Here is an 18,497-nt window from a genome sequence, read left to right as displayed (position 1 = left end):
ACATGAGTAGGAGAACATCTCTAGATCTAACGGCATGACAAAATAGAATTAAGCGCGTGGTGTTGTATAAGACCTCATATAAACAATAATCATTTCTCGACATTTATTAAAAATGTGTGCAATCATCAAGGTACTTGGCCGAAAAAAAAAATCATGGATGAATTTGAAAATCAGCCGTAGATTCTTCTGTTTCGTCAAAGTAAATAAAGGTCACATTTTCTAAATTTGAATCCAAACGAGAGAACAAGCATTTATACTTAATATACCTGCCCTCGCTGGTGGTCCGGCAATGGTCTCGCCGGCCACCCTGCTTTAAGAAATATACGAATGATTCCCTTTGGCATTTACATTACCTAACATCGATTCTCTCTTCTCGTGGAAACTCAGCAAAAAAATATCGTTAATCACGCAGGAAAGAGATTTGAACCAGTTTGAAATGGATCCTGGATAGAACATGAGAACTCCATTCTACAGACTCCCTCATCCGTTTCAAAGAGAACCACAACCGGATCTGTCCTAGAATCTGTAAAAGTTGGATTCCACCATCGTGCTTTGATAGTCGAATGCTACCCATCAACTCGTATCAGAATTCAATGCCAAATCCGTGATGGTTAACGAGGGATGCATCTGTACAGCAGACCCGACCATAAACTTCATGCAATGAAGAAAAGAACCAGCCTAATGGAGAAACACGTCACCTCGACTCGTAATTGAACAGCAAAAACGGAAAGAAAGTATAAATAAGGCCCTTTGCAAAGTCTTTAAGTTATGAATTAACACTATCCTCTGGAATGAATACTCCAAAGCTTCATCATCAATCTAAACGCTCCATCTGCAGGGTTAATAACACCGGTTGATAATGAGTCAGTTTGCCGGTTTAACAAAGGCAAATAGGGCCAGCAGGAGGCAGCCTGCAGCCCATACAAAAATCATATGACAGGTAAACAAAATCATCAATGAACAATTGCTTGCTCTGTCGTTCGGGTTGGTTAGGAGTATGGAAAGTCAGATGATGCATTACCTTCCAAAGACCATCATTAAGATAATGCATGTTATCCACCCCAATGCCCTTGTTACTAGCCCGTCTGCATATCAAGCAATTGACTTAGTCTTAAAAAGAGATGTGAAAGATACGCAAAACAAGAAACAAGTAGCTGATATTCATGTTGTTCACCGAGGATTCTATTGATTAGGTTCCAAATATGATTCTATCAAAGATACTCTGATTCTTGCATGTGGATAGAGGAGGAAACTCACATGTCTTTAGCTGACATTTTTGTAAAGCCTATCGCAAGAGCATGTTGCTTGCCTTCAGCCAGAATTGCCTGAAAAAAAAGAATATGAAAAAATATACCTTTCCACACTATAATGCCACAGCCAAAAGCAAAAAACACACTAGTCTACATTGAACACTGTCCTAAAAGAGAACTACTACCAATTAAGCCAAGCACTGAACATCGTTAGATAGACTGAAAGTTGGTAGGCGTGCAGCTGTGGAAATTGATAGGTGTGACTCTTACCACAGGAGTCTCTGCACCAACTTCATCATCCAAAGCACCTCCAGGAGAGGTAAGGCCAGGACACATAATGTTTGCACCAGCAAGAACAAATCTTATTGCACCCCTGTCTACTTGTAATTTCTTCATTATGTTTGGATCTGCACCACACTCGGCAACATTAGATACAGCAACTCAAGAATTTGTAATGAGCAACATTGTCATAACAGGCAAATTTTCTGATGATCATCCTAGTTCAAGTTTAGCACGTCTACCAAATTGAAGCCCCAGATGAGGTTTGCTCCAAGTGACAAAGAGGTGTTGTCTGAGCATTAAGTTTATCTATTCCAACCTAGAAGTTAATCTAAAATATATTCAACCAGATCACAGGTTAAGAGTAAACCCAATCAGAACACCTGGATTAACAACTTATGACTCAGTTAAAAAGAATATGACATGATCACAATTTAAAGCCGAGAAACCAGCCTAAACAATCAAACATAATCAGCATTTACTCATGTCAGCCTCCACTGAAGTTATCCGACTTTCTGTAAATTTTATGCAACTCCAATTTAAAGATTGATGAATAACTATAAATAAGATGCATTTTGAAATATACACTCTGCAATCACTCAAAACACATAAGCGCGTGATTGTTTACACTTCAGCAAAAGCAATGTGTCAAAATGTGTATATCGTGAAAGTTTGAGGTGTTTCGGATTAAGAAAAAGTCAAAAGTGTGGCCATCGCAAGATTTAGATTAGGCAAAAAGTAAAAACCTATCCGGACTCGCCCTAAATTTACTAAGGCCCATCTAAGAGTAGCATCGACATGGTACTGCGAAAACTAGCAGATAAGTTATGGTAGAGAGTACTATCATCTACAAATCAAGGAGAGCTATGAAAACTCGAGAAGATGGCAAGAGATACTTTACATTGATGCAGAAGTCGTAGGGTTGGCATGTAAGGACCATCACGGATGTTGAAAAACAGAGGCACATTGTTCACCAGAACCAAATTCAGATGGTTTTGGCTGGAGGGAAGCAAAGAAAGCCCTCTCAGAGGCGAGTCTTGACAGCATTATATAACTTTAGACGAAGCCACAATAAGAAAGTGTCTATCAACTGAAATCTTGCAAAAGAGCTCGACAAATTAAATAGCAATTAGATGAGAACAAACCATTTGGCGACAATGAGTGGAGACTTCTTGGGAAGCAAATCATCCAGCACCGGCTCTAACCCTGGATACTGAATCAACGGCACAAGTGAATCAAATCATATCAAGTGATGGACAGGAAAATAAAATATTAAATAACCAACAATTATCAGACCTCTTCTGCAATACTTTGCCGTATTTTACGTTGTACAGATGCCTTCACTTGATTTTGTGCAGATACATCTTCTGAGGAGAACCTGAAAAGTGAATTTGTGACCAGTTGATCTAAAGTGCGAGAGAGAGAGAGAGAGAGAGAGAGAGTACACTCTCCGGATCGTAGGCAGGAACATCGGCATCAAGCAGGTAAACAAAGCCGACAAGAACAGTTAATTAAAAATACAATATATAGAAACCCGGTACCCATAAGAATTCACAGATAATCTACTTGAAAGCATCATCCGACTTGCCAGTCTTGATGAAGATTAAAATGTTGCAAGTACTCAGTCATCATAAAGAGTTCTACCACAGAGCAACTAGCAAGTCATCCCTGACAAATTTGCCCAAGCTTCAATAGGATAATCCGTTCATTCTTACAACCTTACAGTAACAGTACTACAGAATAGGACCATTTTGAAGGTAGCATTCTAATCCCTTAATCCAACAGTTACTGTACAGCAAGAAAAGCATTCGGGACGACCACTTCCCCCAACCCAAGTATTTCATAACTCGAATCGAGCACAAGCCGAAAAAACTTACAGACCAGGTACCCCAGGCCATTACCCAGAAAAACAACCTGACAATTGTCTCCACAGTCGACCCGTGTATCACACCGCAAGATGATACTTACTGAGAAACCCAAATGAAAAAAGACTTTGGCATAGGGCGACCAATGTTCCCGCCCCGACAAACTCATAGAAATCTATATCAACAATCCTTCCATTCACAACGACTCGGCAACATGTCCGAATGCAAATCCGGAGAGGCAAAAAAACTCCAAAGAAAAATCAGCATTATCTAAGCTTTACTGCCCCATTAAATTGGCCTCCCAGTCAGCGCAGCTCACACACTCCAGCAGCACACACAACAATCACTACTCAACCTCATTTGGACTTCCAACCAAACGACAACACAAGATTGCTAACCGCCGGAGCATACGAAACCCGAAGTAGCACCCAAGACTAGAAAAAGTCGCACGATTCTTTTGCCCCCAAACAGATTCACTCCCCCCCGGAAACATCGATCCACAGAAAGAAAAAACTCGCGCACAATTCAAAAGCACGCATTCAACCAGCACCGGCAAACAAAAAAGAACAAAAAAAAAAAATCCTCGAATCGGCGAGCACGAAGCCCACCACACCACGAATCGCACAACGAAACCCAGAACGGCACCGCGGCGCGCGAACGGAAGCGGCGGACACACGGAGCGACCGAAGAGGGCGAGGGTAGAGGGAATACGGGGGAATGGAGAGCTTACTTCTTGAACATAATTGCAGAGAGGACCAAAGCGAATCGAAGAAAGAAGACGATGAAGAGGAGGTTTTATTCAGATCGATGGGAGAGAACTAAAACCCCTTTTTCTCCCTTTGCTGCTTCTTGGAGGGGAAAAGGTAGGGAGCGCGCACGCAGCCCAGCGGCGCACAATAGCCCCAGGCCACCTCGCGTCGTTGTCAAGCTCGCTTTTTTTCATTTATGCACGTAAAAGAAATAAAATACTATTAGTCAGTTTTTTTTTTATGAGTTATCGGATATACTCGTGCCCTATTTATTTCAATTTAATTTTTGTATCAAGAAGAAACTCCAAACCGGTACGGTCGATAGGAATTTTATCATGACCTTATGGCGAAATTGTGGATATTAGCATGTTTTCGAGAGTTACGGGAAATTTTATGGCGAAATTAATAGATTTCCCAATTTTTAATTTGTTTTTCTTTAGGTCTAACTTCCAAAAACGAGATGAGAGGCCCATCTGTGTTGAGTTTTCAAGTCGATCCACATCGGGGGAACTAACCCTATCCAATTGATTCAGGTCCGATTCCAAGGTCTAAAGGGCAAGTTGTAGATTCCAAAAATTAAGAACCGGTGTCAACCTAGAATTGCTCGCTCTTAATTTGCACACCTTTCATACTTGTCCAGCAGGAGTTCTTGCACTTTCGGGATAATACTTATTTGTCCTACAATACCAAAAGCTGCAATAGCTTTCCCGGCTGAACCGTCTGCTCTGCAACTTATGGTAGGGTCCAATTTGTCTCCAACTTGGTAAATGCCAGCATATCGAGCAAACTTTTCGAGGACATGCATTGTTTGATCTCCACCACCTCCTTCAAAAAATTCAATTCTTTCGAGCCGTCGATGGCTCTCAAACATTCCACAATAACGTAGCTGAAGATGCTGTAATTATAATCTTTTATGATGTTTAGCACTCTTAGGTGCTGCATGAAAACCATTCTGGTTCTGTCCAGAACTGATTTTTTGTTCCCATAATCAGTTTTGGACCATAAACCCGTTTGGTAACGCAATTTCATTTTTCTATTTCCGGGACAAGTTTGCTTCCAAAACTGATTCTGAAACCAGAAATGAGAACAAAAAAAAAGTTGATTTTTCATTTCTGGAACAAAAGTGAGAACCATTTCTGAGGAATTCATTTTCTTCAATACACATATTCATATGGAAGTCACGATCTTTGAGGTGAGAAAAAAAAGTAAAAAATCAAAAATTTCAAAACTTAACAGAATGGTTTAGAATCTGTGGCTACCCACTTTCAGTGAAATTTAAATTTTTTTAGGTACCGAAAAAAATAAATAAAAATAAAAAATTTCAAAATTTCACAAAATGGCTTAGAAAACCTATGGCCACCCACTTTGAGCAAAATTTAATTTTTTTAGTTGCCAAAAAAAAATAAAAAATTCTAAAATTTAAAAACTTCACGAATATCTTAGAATACTGCGCCACCCATTTGAGCGAAATTTTATTTTTTAGGTGCCGAAAAAAATAAAAAAATCAAAAATCAAAAATTTCAAAACTTCACGAATGGCTTAGAATACTTGTGGCCATCCACTTTGAAATGAAATTTAAATTTTTTAGGTGCTTGAAAAAAATATAAAAAATAAAAAATTTCAAAACTTCACGAATAGCTTAAAATACCGTGCCACCCACTTAAATGAAATTTAAATTTTTTATATGCAAAAAAAAATAAAAATAAGCATAAAAGTAAAAATTTCAAAACTTTACAGAATGGCTTAAAATACCTGTGGCCACCCACTTTGAGCGAAATTTTATTTTTTTAGGTGCCGAAAAAAATAAAAATAAAAAAATAAAAAATTTCAAAACTTCACAAAATGGCTTAAAATACCTGTGGCCATCCACTTTAAGCGAAATTTAAATTTTTTTAGGTGCTGAAAAAAATAAAAAAATAAAAACTTCACATAATTGCTTAGAATACCTGTGGCCACCCACTTTGAGTGAAATTTAATTTTTTTTTAGGTGTCGAAAAAAAAATAAAAATAAGCAAAAAAGAAAAATTTTCAAAACTTCACAGAGTGGCTTAGAATACATGTGGCCATCCACTTTGAGTGAAATTTAATTTTCTTTAGGAACCAAAAAAAATAAAAAAAAAATAAAAAATACCATTTGGGCATCTAAAAAAAATTAAATTTTACTCAAAGTGGGTGGCTAGAGGTATTGTAAGTCATTTTGTGAAGTTTTGAAATTTTTGATTTTTTATGTTTTTTTCACCTAAAAAAATTTAAATTTCACTCAAAGTGGATGGCCACATGTATTCTAAGTCATTTTGTGAAGTTTTGAAGTTTTTGATTTTTTGCTTTTTTTCACCTCCAAAATTAAAATTTCACTCAAAGTGGGTGGCGCAGTGATATCTAAGCCCATTCGTAAAGTTTTGAAATTTTGAGTTTTGAATTTTTTTGGGCACCTTAAAAAATTTAAATTTCACTCAAAGTGGGTAGCCACATGTATTCTAAACTATTCTGTGAAGTTTTGAAATTTTTGATTTTTGATTTTTTGGGCACCTAAAAAATTTAAATTTCACTAAAAGTGGGTGAGCTCTGTATTCTAAGATTCAAGTGAAGTTTTGAAAAATTTGATTTCTTGATTTTTTTTTGAAAAAATTCAACAAATTTCCTATTTTCCCGAAATCTAAATTTTTTTATTTTCTCGACATTTTGATGATTTTTTCTGGAATTTTTCAATTTTTTGGGATTTTCTGAATTTTTTTAAAGATTTTTATGAATTTTTCGGATTTTTTATTATTTTTATTCCATTTCTAAAAAATGGATTTTGTTCTGAAATAGAATTTTCTGTTGTTTATCAAACGGGTTTTTATTTCGGGAAATAGAAATTTTGTCTTTGTTATCAAACGGATTTTTGTTAGAAATAGAAATTTTTGTCGTTATCAAACGGGTTTTTTCTCCAGAACTCGTCGAGGAGCAGAAATGAAAAATCTATTTCTGGTTCAGGAACTCGTTCCGGAACAGAATGGTTATCATTCGCTACCTTAATATCCCCCACCTGCCCAACAGCAGTGGCAACACTAACCCCAGCAACGGGATCAGGCGAAAGACTCTCTTCTCGCTGCATCGTGCAAAATAGCATCAGTGACTCCTGAGCCTGCTCAAAGGCAGTAAACAATAAACATGGTGGTCCAACAAACGAGGTTCCTCTGCGTCATTCCATCAAACACCTTGCGCGCATAACTGATTTGCCCCCGTTTTGCATATGCATCAACCAAACCCGCCTCAACATACATGTCGGACTCAAACCCAGTTTTTTCAATGGTCTCCCCATGAACAACTTCCCAACCGCGCGCAAGCGGCTCCGAATCGGAAGCGCACGCTTTGAGGACAAAAGGGAAAGTGTAGTTACTGGGCAAGACGCCACCTCTGCGCATAAGGGACACAAAGCTCCAACGTATCCGCACAATGCCCATTATTGGCATACGCTCGCATCATCGTATTCCACAGGAACGAATCGGGTCTCTCGCACTTGGCAGTGATGCCGTCGAACAACGACCGCGCACCATCTGGGTGTCCAAATTTGGAGTATTTGATGATGATCATACAGAAAACACTTTTTCACAGCAAATAAATTTGATTTTGTGTAATATTTTCCAGAATTTGAAGAAAATGGATACGGATTGTTCTTTCTTTTTTCCTTTTTTTTTTTCTGTTAAAGTTGGCAAATGAAAGGATTAGATCATGTGCCTAGTCACATGTGCGTCGAACCGAATTGATCTATTTTTCTACGTGTTTTAGCAACCCATGTTCGACCCCACCTTAATATAACCTAGACCCATTCAAATAACTCACAATTCCAATGCATTAGTTAACAGTCATCATCATCGCCACTCCGCCGCTACCACCACCATTCAACTCAACTGCCATTACTGCCGCCGCCTCCATATCTCCGCTCCACAAGCTCAGACCCGGCAGAAGTATGTATGGTAAATTATACTTCGAAAGAAACCGGATCGAGAAAGTCGCGGAGATGAGGAGAAGAAGTAAGGAAATGTCACCTAACATTACTATTTTAACTTGCTAAAGCCACTTAATAAACCGAGTTAATTAACAACCAGCAGAACTATTACGGAATAGAAGAACCCATCTGAAGTGATTCATTTACAGAGGGAGCAGCGTCGTGGAGACATGCCAGTTATGTGACGAACTTGCTGTGAAACAGGTCCTAAGAAATCACCCTCCAAGCTGACCAACGCCTGAAACTCCCTCTCCGCCTCGAGCCACCTTGTTTCGATTACCATGCATCGGACCGTCACATCTTTACCGATCTTGGAAAGCTTGTCGTTCAGGAATACAGGATTCTCCCCAGGCACGTACTTGTAGTCCGCCATCTTCAGGTTGGAGAGGAAGATTTTCTTGACAGGCCCGCATCTCAAGAGGACCCCGTGCTTGAAGACGTCGTGCACGACTCCGTCCAGGATTTCTCCCCGGAAAAGCTTGAAGGTGATGCCGCTGAAGACCACAGGGAAGAGGACGTCTCCAGAATGTTGTCTCACTTTCCCTTCGCCGACGCTGTCCAGTGTCGTCACAGCAAGGAAATAACCCAGGTCCTTTGTCGCCTTCTTGCACGCGAAGTCGTCCAAGAGGCGTATTACGATGGACCTCTGCAGCATTAGTCCCTTCGCGTCAAGGTCTTCTACCGAAATGATCACATTCCATGGCAACTGCACCTTCAGAAACATTTCCCAATGCTATCTGATGAACATTAACAGAGGGATCAGTTTTATCCGCAACTTTTCCGGAAGAGGCATTCGAGTGCAATAAGTTCAAGATCATGACATGACAGTGCAAATACCAACAACCTAAACATTAAATGAACTGATAATATGTCGCTACCACATTCAATAAGATACCCTTGGACGCTCCTCAACTTCTGATGTGACTAATTATGGACATTTGAACAAAATGTAATTCATGCACAGTTGAGGTATTCAAGCTTTGGTTGTTGGGAAGAAGACGTATAATAATGATGATGCGGAAGCGAAACCCTTTCTCCCTCCTTGCGTGATCAAGATTGGCAAAAAAGAAAATAAGAGAAATGTAGAGACGAAGACACACGGATTTTACGTGGAAAATCCCTCGAAAGAGAAAAACCACGAAGATCTTCCACTATAATAGTAGGATTTACAACAATATTTCTTACCGAAAATTGGTGGATCACCCTCACCTATTGGTGGATTACAACCTAGTACAGGAGGATAACAATCTCTCAAACTCTTCACACAATGGTGGCTCTCTCTATCTCCTTTGGAGAATAACTCTCTCTCTCACAGAGGATCTTTCTTATTAAAAGAGGTTGTCGAAACCTTCAACCTCACCGACTCTTTGTCGAATTTGTCTTTGATGTGGAATGTACAACATATCTCACGTCACTATCCAACATATCTCTTCATCACCTATTTATAGAGGGCCATAAGACATCTCTTCCATGCTCTAGATTTTTCACCAATAAATAAGGTGGTCGTAAAGCATCTTTCCAAAGCATGGAGATTTGCAAAACTCTTCGTTTTCAAAGCGAGTTGGTTGCATTGGAACTACGTGGTCATCAATGCATTAATTCTCTCGACTAATTAAGGTGACTCTCAACATTGGTCAACAAAATCCAACCATGAGATTATCTCAAAAAGTGTTGCAAGTTTTACATCACTGGAGTGCTAGGCCCTCATGAATCATACCATGGGAGAGCTAGGATGTAGAAATGAAACTTGAGACAGGAGAAAAAATCAAGCAATGTCGAGAAGGATAAGAGAGAGAGAGAGAGAGAGAGAGAGAGAGAGAGAGAGAGAGAGAGAGAGAGAGAGAGAGAGAGAGAGAGAGAGAGAGAGAGAGAGAGAGCTGTGTGTGTTCCTTGGTCCAGAACTACACAAATTTGAGGAAAGGACTCGACAAAATTTAAAGAGACAGGACCCACTAAACAAATGGAAGTCAATGAAAATGTATAAATAGGTGGGAATAACATGCGACACAATAGCATATATAAGTTACGATGCCCCTGGTAAGGTCCAAATTGGCAATGCTAGAACATAAGTTGTCGATGGTAAGACAGCTCTGGTAATACAATAGATCAGGAAGATGAAAATTAGACAGCAACAATAGAAACCGGAGGATCACAATTAAACAGTACCATGAAGTCATTGTTATCAGTATAATCATCAAAAGGAATTATCCACTTTGTTTCGCTGATTTTCTTCTTATCAATTCTCCCTCTAAACCTCTTTTCACTTTTCGTATTCATTCATCTTGGGATATACTTACCATTTTACGCTTGGTTGTGAAGCATAATCGATGACTTAGAACATGGTACATTGAAAATTATGATGACACCAGAATCATTATCGTGGTAAAAGTCCACGCTTCAGAATAGAACAGACAACAATACAGGGAATTCCTTCGGAAAATGAAAAGCAGAATCAAAGACAAAATCAAGTCCTCAACTGGCTGCAGCCAAACAGTTAAAACTTTTTAATGCAGATAATCATAGTTAGGCAGGATCCAAGCAAAGCCAGTGCCCCTACAGAAATCACCAAAGCTAAAGAAAAAGCAGGACAATCCTTTTACTAGTTTTGTGAAGTGACACAAGAAAATACATGTAAAAAGATAGAATTCAAGACCAAATCAAGCTCTCAACTGGCGGCATCCAACTAGTTCAATTTTAAGTGCAGATATCTCTAGTGAGATGTGCTCCAAACTCATCTACAATTGAACTTAACTGACACGTTGAACCGCATGTATATCTTACAGAGTGAAGACAACGGAAAATATCGAGTTCAGAACTCACATTTCTCAAAAGAAAAGAACAAATCAGAAGTGATAGAACTCGAAAAATATGAGTCAGAGCATAGCTATCATACTAATCAAAAGGGAGAACTTAGCGACTAATTCATCTTACAAATTACTTCAATAGTGTATTTTCCCTCCCTATACTGTGCTCTATAAATAGAAATAGGCTGAATGGCGTCCACGTCGATAATTTTGACAATGCAATAGCGGTGGGATAGACCCGGATTGGATAAAAGAGTAAAAAAAAAAATAACAATTACCTTCCAACGATGGAATGATGGAGTCCGGCTTCACCAGCCACCACGCAAGGACTGCCACCACGACAGCTTATCGCTCCCACCCATTGCACAATCGTCATCGTCTTCGACCAACACCGATCATCATTGCCATCCGGTCGATTGTCAAACTAAACTAATAGTCACTAATGAGTAACCTGAAACCGATGGATCGACCCAAAAAGTCGTCTTTGAAAAAGATGAAGAAGAAAAAAACTAAAACGCACAAAGTTTTGGTTGTTCGTATGTTGATCCTGAACGGTGGTCACCTGATTTTGTCGCGATGCTTCGACGTCTGATCTTGTCCTCTACTCAGATTTGAGATTCTGTGCTGACAATCGGAGGATTTCAAAGGAGGAGGAGGAGCAACTTTGGTGACTAGTCATGGCTCAAAATGGTGCTAGTTTAAGTCGTGTGAGACTACATCGAGAGGATGCTGCCCTAGATTTGAAAAGTACGATTTCTGTGAGTAAGCGAGATCTTCAGAGATTTTGAATCCTATCTTGGATTGAACCAAACATAGGAAATGATTTTTACAATCCAGAGAATATTTGAAGAATTTCTAACCACATCTTATCTTATCATATCGCAATCCAAATCCTTCGGTATGTGTTTCTACTTGCACTGACCCAAACGATAATCGATCCGAGCTCAACCAAACCATCTACTTGTGCTACTGCGGCACATCCTTTCATCGAACAGCTACTGACTAAACCAGCATTCCGCAAATTCTACCCACGTGATAGCAAGAACGACCCGGTTCATTCTCTCATATTCCTATTATTTTCTCTTTGCCGAATTGCTTAGGTCACCGTAGTTCATCTCCCTCTTCGAATAAAACGGAGAGCTTTCAAATTTCACCCAATTCCCCGCATTTTTAGTCGGTAATCACGGATGATCAGAAGTAAAAAATCACACCCCACAACCAGTTTCACGGAAACCAAACTAGATTCTACAGTTACTCAAATTCGGAGCGATCTTGAAGAAATTGAGTTGTGGCAAGCAGAACGAGATCAAGTCTCGATTGGCAAACCTGGTGAGCTACTGGACGAGAGGACTATGGATCGGATCAAGCACGAGACGAACGGCGAACGAGAAGTCGTCAAACTTGTCGTCTCTTTTTCTTACACTACTAATAGCGGGTTTGGATTTTGCACTGTCACGTCATGATCTTGAACTTAGTGCCAATCGAACGCCTCTTCCCAAAAAAGTTGCAGATAAAACCGATCCGTCTGTTGATGTTCATCATCAGACAAGCATCCGGAAATGTTTCTGAAGGTGCATGCAGTTGCCGTGGTGGTACGTGATCATTTCGGCAGAAAACCTGGACGCGAAGTGACTGATGCTGCAAAGGTCCATCATCAAGAAAGCTCTCCCATTCTATCCTATTGTAGAAGCCCTACTCATATCCAGCTTATGGGCACACCATCCTTTCTTCTCCTTTCTTTTTGAGTTTCATCCAATAAAAGCTTCACGAGCAATGACCATGTTATCTTGAATTAGTCGACCTTTAATGTATGCACTTTGGAAAGGAGATATAATATTTGGAAAGAAAATTTTTCAGTCTTTTAACGAGGATTCTTGAAGCTTGAAAAAGGGGAATCGGAAACAGGGGTCTCGGCCGAAATGGCCGGAGATAGATTCTGACGACTGTTAACCGTCGTGGACGTGCTGTCAAAGGTCGTGACTCGGCTTCAGAAGTCTGGGTGGCGCTGGATGAGCGTCAGTGAACCTGTGGTTGAGTGAGTCCATGCGAAGAGGACGATGAACAGGAGGAGGCTTTAATAATGTTCAAGAGCAAAGAAGATGATGAACAGTAAAATGAAAGAAATGCTTTTGGAAGAAATTGCCCCTCTTCACAGCGTCGGAATCAGCACATGAGATGCATGTGTTCGCCAGACGACGATGATTTGGCCGGCCGGTGGGCGATGCCCTTATTTGAGACTTAATAAGTCACTTCAAATCCTTATTGAAAATTAAGTAATACATTTCATGCCCTTATTTAAAAAAGAAAAGATCAACTTTAGACAATTTTTTTAAAAAATGAAGGCACTTCGCCCCTATTTGAAATTTTCGCTTTCGCCTTCTACCTTAAACCTATTAGTATGTTACAACATAGAAAAGATATTATTACACATGAACCCAACCAAATTGCGATATCTATTGTTTAGATGACGACATCTACTATTCTTTCCTTCAAATTCAATCTTCTTTAGTATTTTTAAAATTTCTTTTTCTTTCTTTATGCATCAACATTACGCATTGAAGAGAAGAAGAGATGCCGCAAGCAAAAACCAGTGCTTATTTGTGTTGACGAGTTAGAAAAAATCATCTAAATTATTCTAAACAAAAGAATAAATTATAGAAGCTGCATTTTCCAACCTGAGACCTCCACAAAATTAGCAGATAGACTGTGTTTAGCAAATGAACAGAGATTGTCATCCCACATCATTGGAGCACATCCCCATTCAATCTTCTCACGAGGAGAAGAAGGAGAAGGCTCAAGCAGATGGGATTGATTTCGCTTTCCGCACACATAAAATCTCGGAAACCATTTCTCTTCAGGAGGTTTCCAAGAAGAACTATGTGCGATCCCTCACAGAAAAATCTCTACTACTGCAATAACATGGGTCAAGGAAAGAGACCGAGGTACATGAAGCATCCTAAAAAAACAATGGCACAAAGCAAGCTCTAACCTCAGAAGGTTCCCCGTCATGCAGGTTGTTTTTTTCAAAGACTTCGGGATCAAAGGAAACTCATGAAGCAACCAGAAATCACCGTGTCAAAACGTTGGCGTATATCAAAATTCTGCCCTTTCACGACTGAAAGTTGAAAGTATCCATGATGGATCTTCTTCAATCATTGCCAAGAGAACAAGCAAATAGTCAAACGCCAATTTCTTACATATGTCGTCCAAATCAAAGTCACGAAGAAGCTCACAACAGCTTCTCATGGATAAAGACCCAACGTTCAAACTTAGAAACACAACATTTATCGGAGGGTCGCCAAGGAGGAACCCAGGACCATCAAATGGGGCCGGAAGAAGAAACATCATGTTGTATATTCACCTCCATAGTTGGCCAACATCCTCAATGATCAATCAAAACTAGCATTCAAGAACTTTAGCAGTTCACTTCTTTTGCTTTCAGCCATCTTGTCCTCCTTTGTTTTGTCAAGTTTCAAAAGAATCTATAGCATTAAAGATAAAAGGAATCAAACTCGTCAAGCAAGAAATACCCTCACCCATCTGATAAGTAACATAACTAATTCATAACAAAGAATATCCCTACCTTTTTGCCAGAGACAGCACTGCGACGAACACCATCATCTTGGTCCCGCCCCAAAAACTATAAATGTATAGGTACATCAGGATAAATGAGGCACAACAAGAGCAAGAATATAAGGGGAAACTAGAGATGTTCAATCACGATGCACACCTTAGAAAGCTGCACCGGACCACTACCTCTTTCATCCTGCTGACTCTATATATGGCTCATATTGCCAGACATAGTGAAATATCCAGGCAAGCCAGTCAAGCCGCCAATAACCATGCCAGAGATCCCAGCTCCAATTTCGAAGAGCAATTAAAAAAAGCAATGAGCATCTTAAGGACCTTAAAATCTTGAAGGTTAAGAGATTGCAAAATTACTTGTACTGCTTGATGCATTCCTAAATGTAACCTTGACTACAAAATGTCAAATCAGTGCCCTAAATGTAACCTTGTCTATAAAATGCCAAATCAGTGCTAGAATATCCATAAGACATTCACAAGCAACAAAGTCTTTACAGATATAGGATATCAAAACAGTCAAAACTAGTTAACCATTCAAAAGTTCACCAACAAGTCCTAACATCGAGACCATGCCATATAATTCCTCCCCACAATGATCTGATCTGCATTGAAAATTGACTAATCAAATGCATGAGCTGTCAATACTTCTTTTCTATAAGAGACATGCAGAAACTCTACTGAGATTCCACATTTCCAGCTACTTAACCTTTTTCTTTGTCAATCAATCTCACAGCTACAAAACTTGAATCCAATCTCTCTCAACAAACAACTTAGCTGGTTCAGAAAAGCCAATGCCAATGAAGAGAAAGAAACTTAGAAATGCTAGAGCACTGACCTTATTGCTAAAATAATCTCCTACTATATATACACGTGACTCATTTTTCTTTTCAAAGATGTGACTAATAAATCAGCTGCACGGAGAGTAGGCAAAGAACTGCCTATAGTGAGGTTACCATAGCACAAATGTAAACTCTCCTCTTACCTCTTTCACTTTCTGCTTATCACGTTTATGATGACGATTCTTGCTCCTATCCTTTTCCTTGTGCTACTTGTCAAGAAAAAGAAACAGATGGAGAGTGACAAGGCAAAGCAAGTGAATAAATAGAGATAAACAAACATAACAAACACAAAACCAAATATAAACCTTCTTGGGCTTGTCACTTTTTCTTGGCTTCTTCGAATGATGAGACGTGTCATGCCCGCTTTCAGAACTGTCACTTCACAACACCATCGAAAATTTCACCATCAGCCAAGAAGCAATTGGCAGCAGTGTATATCGGACCCGCATTTTTAACCAAGACATGCCACATTAGAATCATAACAAAGTGCAGAAATACATAGGCAACTACGGTGGATCAACAGCATATAAAATCCACTCCACAAAATTTGAGCTGTTCTCCAATTGCAGGGAGCCAAAGAACACATCATACAGTCCCTCATCACACAGCGCGAATGCATAGCTGATCTACGAGAGCTCAAAACACCAAAGTTCCTTTTCCTATGTCAAGGAAAGATCACCATGGAACGCTCCGACACAGAAACAATTAAAACATAGCTCCAGAAACAACAACCATCGAATCAACAAACGACCATAACTCAGACAGCGAGAGAAAGAACGCAAGAATCACGAATCCTAGCAGAGTCCACTCCACGAAAATGATAGAAACAGGAGCAAATCCAAATTCGTTAATGATTATCGGGGAGGTCACCGAAAGAGCTCAGAAGGTAAATCGAGCTTTCTCGTGAATTGAAGCACCTGGCATAATCCGAGGAGGAGTAGGAATCTGAGGAAGAGCGATGGCGATGCCTGCGCCGCCGTTTGCCGTGAGACCGGCTCTTCTTGCGGACTTTGAGGGCGTCCCGCTCCCTCTCGCGGCGGCTGCTGCTGCTGCCGCTGCCGCCGCCGCCGCGGTGCCGGCGACGGCGGCGCGACGGCGAGGAAGGTGAATCGGAGGAGGAGGATGAGGAGGAGGAGGAGGAGGCGGAGGAAGAGGAGGCGGAGGAGGATGCCGCCATTAGGGTTTTCCTGTTGATTGGAGGAGGCAGAGATTCGGATGACCGGGCGAAGAAATGGTGCGAGTCAGAACAACAATGGAAATGCAGGGAAAGATAAAAGGCAGAGAAGAAAAAAGTTCGCCCACCTAAATAAAGAGTGAAAATGAAAGGAATAATTACATAAATGATCACGGAACTTTGCATTAATATGTAATTTATTCCATGAATTTTTTATTTATTCAATATGGTCCTCGAATCTTAACCCAATGTGCAATGTAATTCCTAGTTAATTTGTTCGATGTGATCCCTGAAATTTTCTCTTATAAATGTTCAATATAGTTCCTGAATTATTATATTATGAATTCAATCTAGTCCTTGTAAATATGTATCAAAAGTTTAAGAATTATATTGAACAAATTAAAAATTTCAATTCAAGAATTAGATTGAATAAGTATCAAAAGTTCAAAGATCACATTGAACAAATTAAAAGTTCATGGACAACATTGCACATTGGTTAAAGTATAGGAATCGCATTGAATGAATTAAAAGTTCATAATTCACATTGCATATTGTGGCAAAGTTTATAGACTATTTATATTATTTTCCCAAGATGAAAATGTAGATTCTGAACAATAAATTGAAATCTATCCTGTCAAAGTGGTATCACGGTTTTTGAAATCGGGGTCGAACCAATTCCCTTAAACTTACGACCGAACCGGCCAGTTCTAAAGTTGACCAGAGAACCAAATATACTTTGTGTGAGACATTGATGAATTCTTTAATTTTCAAAAATTTGAAATTTATATCCAACATATCTATCTCTTTCTAAAACATAAAACGCTAAAAACCAGTTTTACATGAGGTATAAAATTGAACTTCGAAACGACCAAGATCGACTTCCTAATTTTTTTTTTTGCTGAGCAAACCTATCGTGGTCGAACCGGCAAGGTTTTTTTTTTTTTTTGGTCGAGATAACCAGCAAGGTTATTCACCCAAAAAAAATGCAATGCAGCCCAAGCACCTAGTTCAAAAATTCTTCCTCAAAATATTTTTGTGTTGATTTATCATTGGCTCTATTGTACTTTTTTTTTTGTATGGTTCTATTCTATTACTAATTTACAAGCCACTCTGTGTGCTATATGTTGTGCACAGGTTGGTGGGGAATCGAACTCCCCATCTTTCCCTTCCCGCCACTTGGACAGCCCCTATTGGTTGGTTCCATTGTACTTTGAATGACAATAAAACGAGGAGTGATGGGTGATGTTCTTTTTTTTTTTTTTGGGTCCGTAGATAAGTGATTATAAATGAGCAAGAAATGATTGAGGTGATTGTAGTTGTGTTTGGTTCAGCTTTCTTAATGGGCTTTGGAGAAAAAAATGAGGTGTTTGGTTTAGCTTTTAGTTTAGCAATTGACCAAATGTGGGCCTTCAACATTTGCAAAATGTCATTTCTAAGGTTAAATGATTTTTTTCCAAAACTACTTTCACTAATCTTTTTCATTTTCCATTTTGTCCCTTGTTGTGACTATTCATCTTATCTACACGAGGGTGGCCAGCGAGGCCCAATCTGACCGGCAAGGTCACCCGACCCAGCGAGCATCAGAGTAGCAACAATCCATATCTCCTGCGTGACTGTTGGGTCCAGACGTGCTAGTAACTCGAGGTCCGATACTAGTGTTAAGTGGTCCTAGGTCTCTTTCACCACCAAAAGCTAGCTTGAAGGGTGGACTCTACCTCACACTTATAGACTAACTATCAGCTCCCCACCTTGTGCCACTTGTCTTGGGCTTTCAGTTTTGCCAATGCTGGCATTTTTTCAAAGTGGTCCAAATTTTTATCAAATGCCCTAACTATTTCCCAAAGGACTTCAAAGGCTCAAATTCCTTAAGGAATGCGCTAGCTATTTCCCAAGAGTGATGTATGACAAAGCAAGAGTGACCAACAGCATGGCAAGGATTGAACACCAATTCATAGTGACTG

The 18,497-nt window shown here is 39.6% G+C and overlaps 4 protein-coding genes across 6 annotated transcripts; all 4 read right to left on the bottom strand.

Moving 5' to 3' along the window:
• Positions 1-420: 420 nt before the first annotated feature.
• On the bottom strand, positions 421-4,305 carry LOC115680194 (uncharacterized). Of its 2 annotated transcripts, none has more exons than XM_030603948.2 (8): positions 4,125-4,305; positions 2,826-2,907; positions 2,675-2,742; positions 2,431-2,528; positions 1,521-1,657; positions 1,258-1,325; positions 1,022-1,085; positions 421-832 (listed from the first exon to the last, which is right to left on the bottom strand). In XM_030603948.2, exons 1-8 carry the CDS (start codon positions 4,133-4,135, stop codon positions 815-817), a joined length of 546 nt encoding a protein of 181 aa, XP_030459808.1. In that variant the 5' UTR covers positions 4,136-4,305; the 3' UTR covers positions 421-814. The 2 variants fall into 2 exon arrangements, with proteins under 2 accessions (XP_030459808.1, XP_056168333.1); XM_056312358.1 differs by lacking the exon at positions 4,125-4,305 and adding an exon at positions 3,064-3,089.
• Positions 4,306-4,753: 448 nt separating this feature from the next.
• LOC115680144 (pentatricopeptide repeat-containing protein At3g22690-like) lies at positions 4,754-7,589 on the bottom strand. The gene is made up of 3 exons (XM_030603879.1): positions 7,314-7,589; positions 7,157-7,270; positions 4,754-5,038 (listed from the first exon to the last, which is right to left on the bottom strand). The coding sequence occupies exons 1-3, from the start codon at positions 7,587-7,589 to the stop codon at positions 4,754-4,756; spliced, it is 675 nt and encodes a 224-aa protein (XP_030459739.1).
• Positions 7,590-8,219: 630 nt separating this feature from the next.
• Positions 8,220-8,987, bottom strand: LOC115680157 (DNA-directed RNA polymerase V subunit 7-like). Its single transcript, XM_030603901.2, has one exon. It carries the CDS (start codon positions 8,856-8,858, stop codon positions 8,274-8,276), a length of 585 nt encoding a protein of 194 aa, XP_030459761.1. The 5' UTR covers positions 8,859-8,987; the 3' UTR covers positions 8,220-8,273.
• Positions 8,988-14,060: 5,073 nt separating this feature from the next.
• Positions 14,061-16,636, bottom strand: LOC115680248 (uncharacterized). Of its 2 annotated transcripts, none has more exons than XM_056312653.1 (6): positions 16,280-16,636; positions 15,668-15,734; positions 15,506-15,568; positions 14,669-14,713; positions 14,522-14,578; positions 14,061-14,420 (listed from the first exon to the last, which is right to left on the bottom strand). In XM_056312653.1, exons 1-6 carry the CDS (start codon positions 16,537-16,539, stop codon positions 14,328-14,330), a joined length of 585 nt encoding a protein of 194 aa, XP_056168628.1. In that variant the 5' UTR covers positions 16,540-16,636; the 3' UTR covers positions 14,061-14,327. The 2 variants fall into 2 exon arrangements, with proteins under 2 accessions (XP_056168628.1, XP_030459881.1); XM_030604021.2 differs by having other exon boundaries at positions 15,668-15,740; positions 16,280-16,632.
• Positions 16,637-18,497: the final 1,861 nt, after the last annotated feature.

This window comes from Syzygium oleosum, unplaced genomic scaffold (assembly GCF_021117445.2).
Source record: "Syzygium oleosum isolate NSW1041296 unplaced genomic scaffold, Sole_v2.1 Sole_v2.06, whole genome shotgun sequence".
NCBI classification, from domain to species: Eukaryota; Viridiplantae; Streptophyta; class Magnoliopsida; order Myrtales; family Myrtaceae; genus Syzygium; species Syzygium oleosum.
This window is presented reverse-complemented; position numbering and strand designations above follow the sequence as displayed.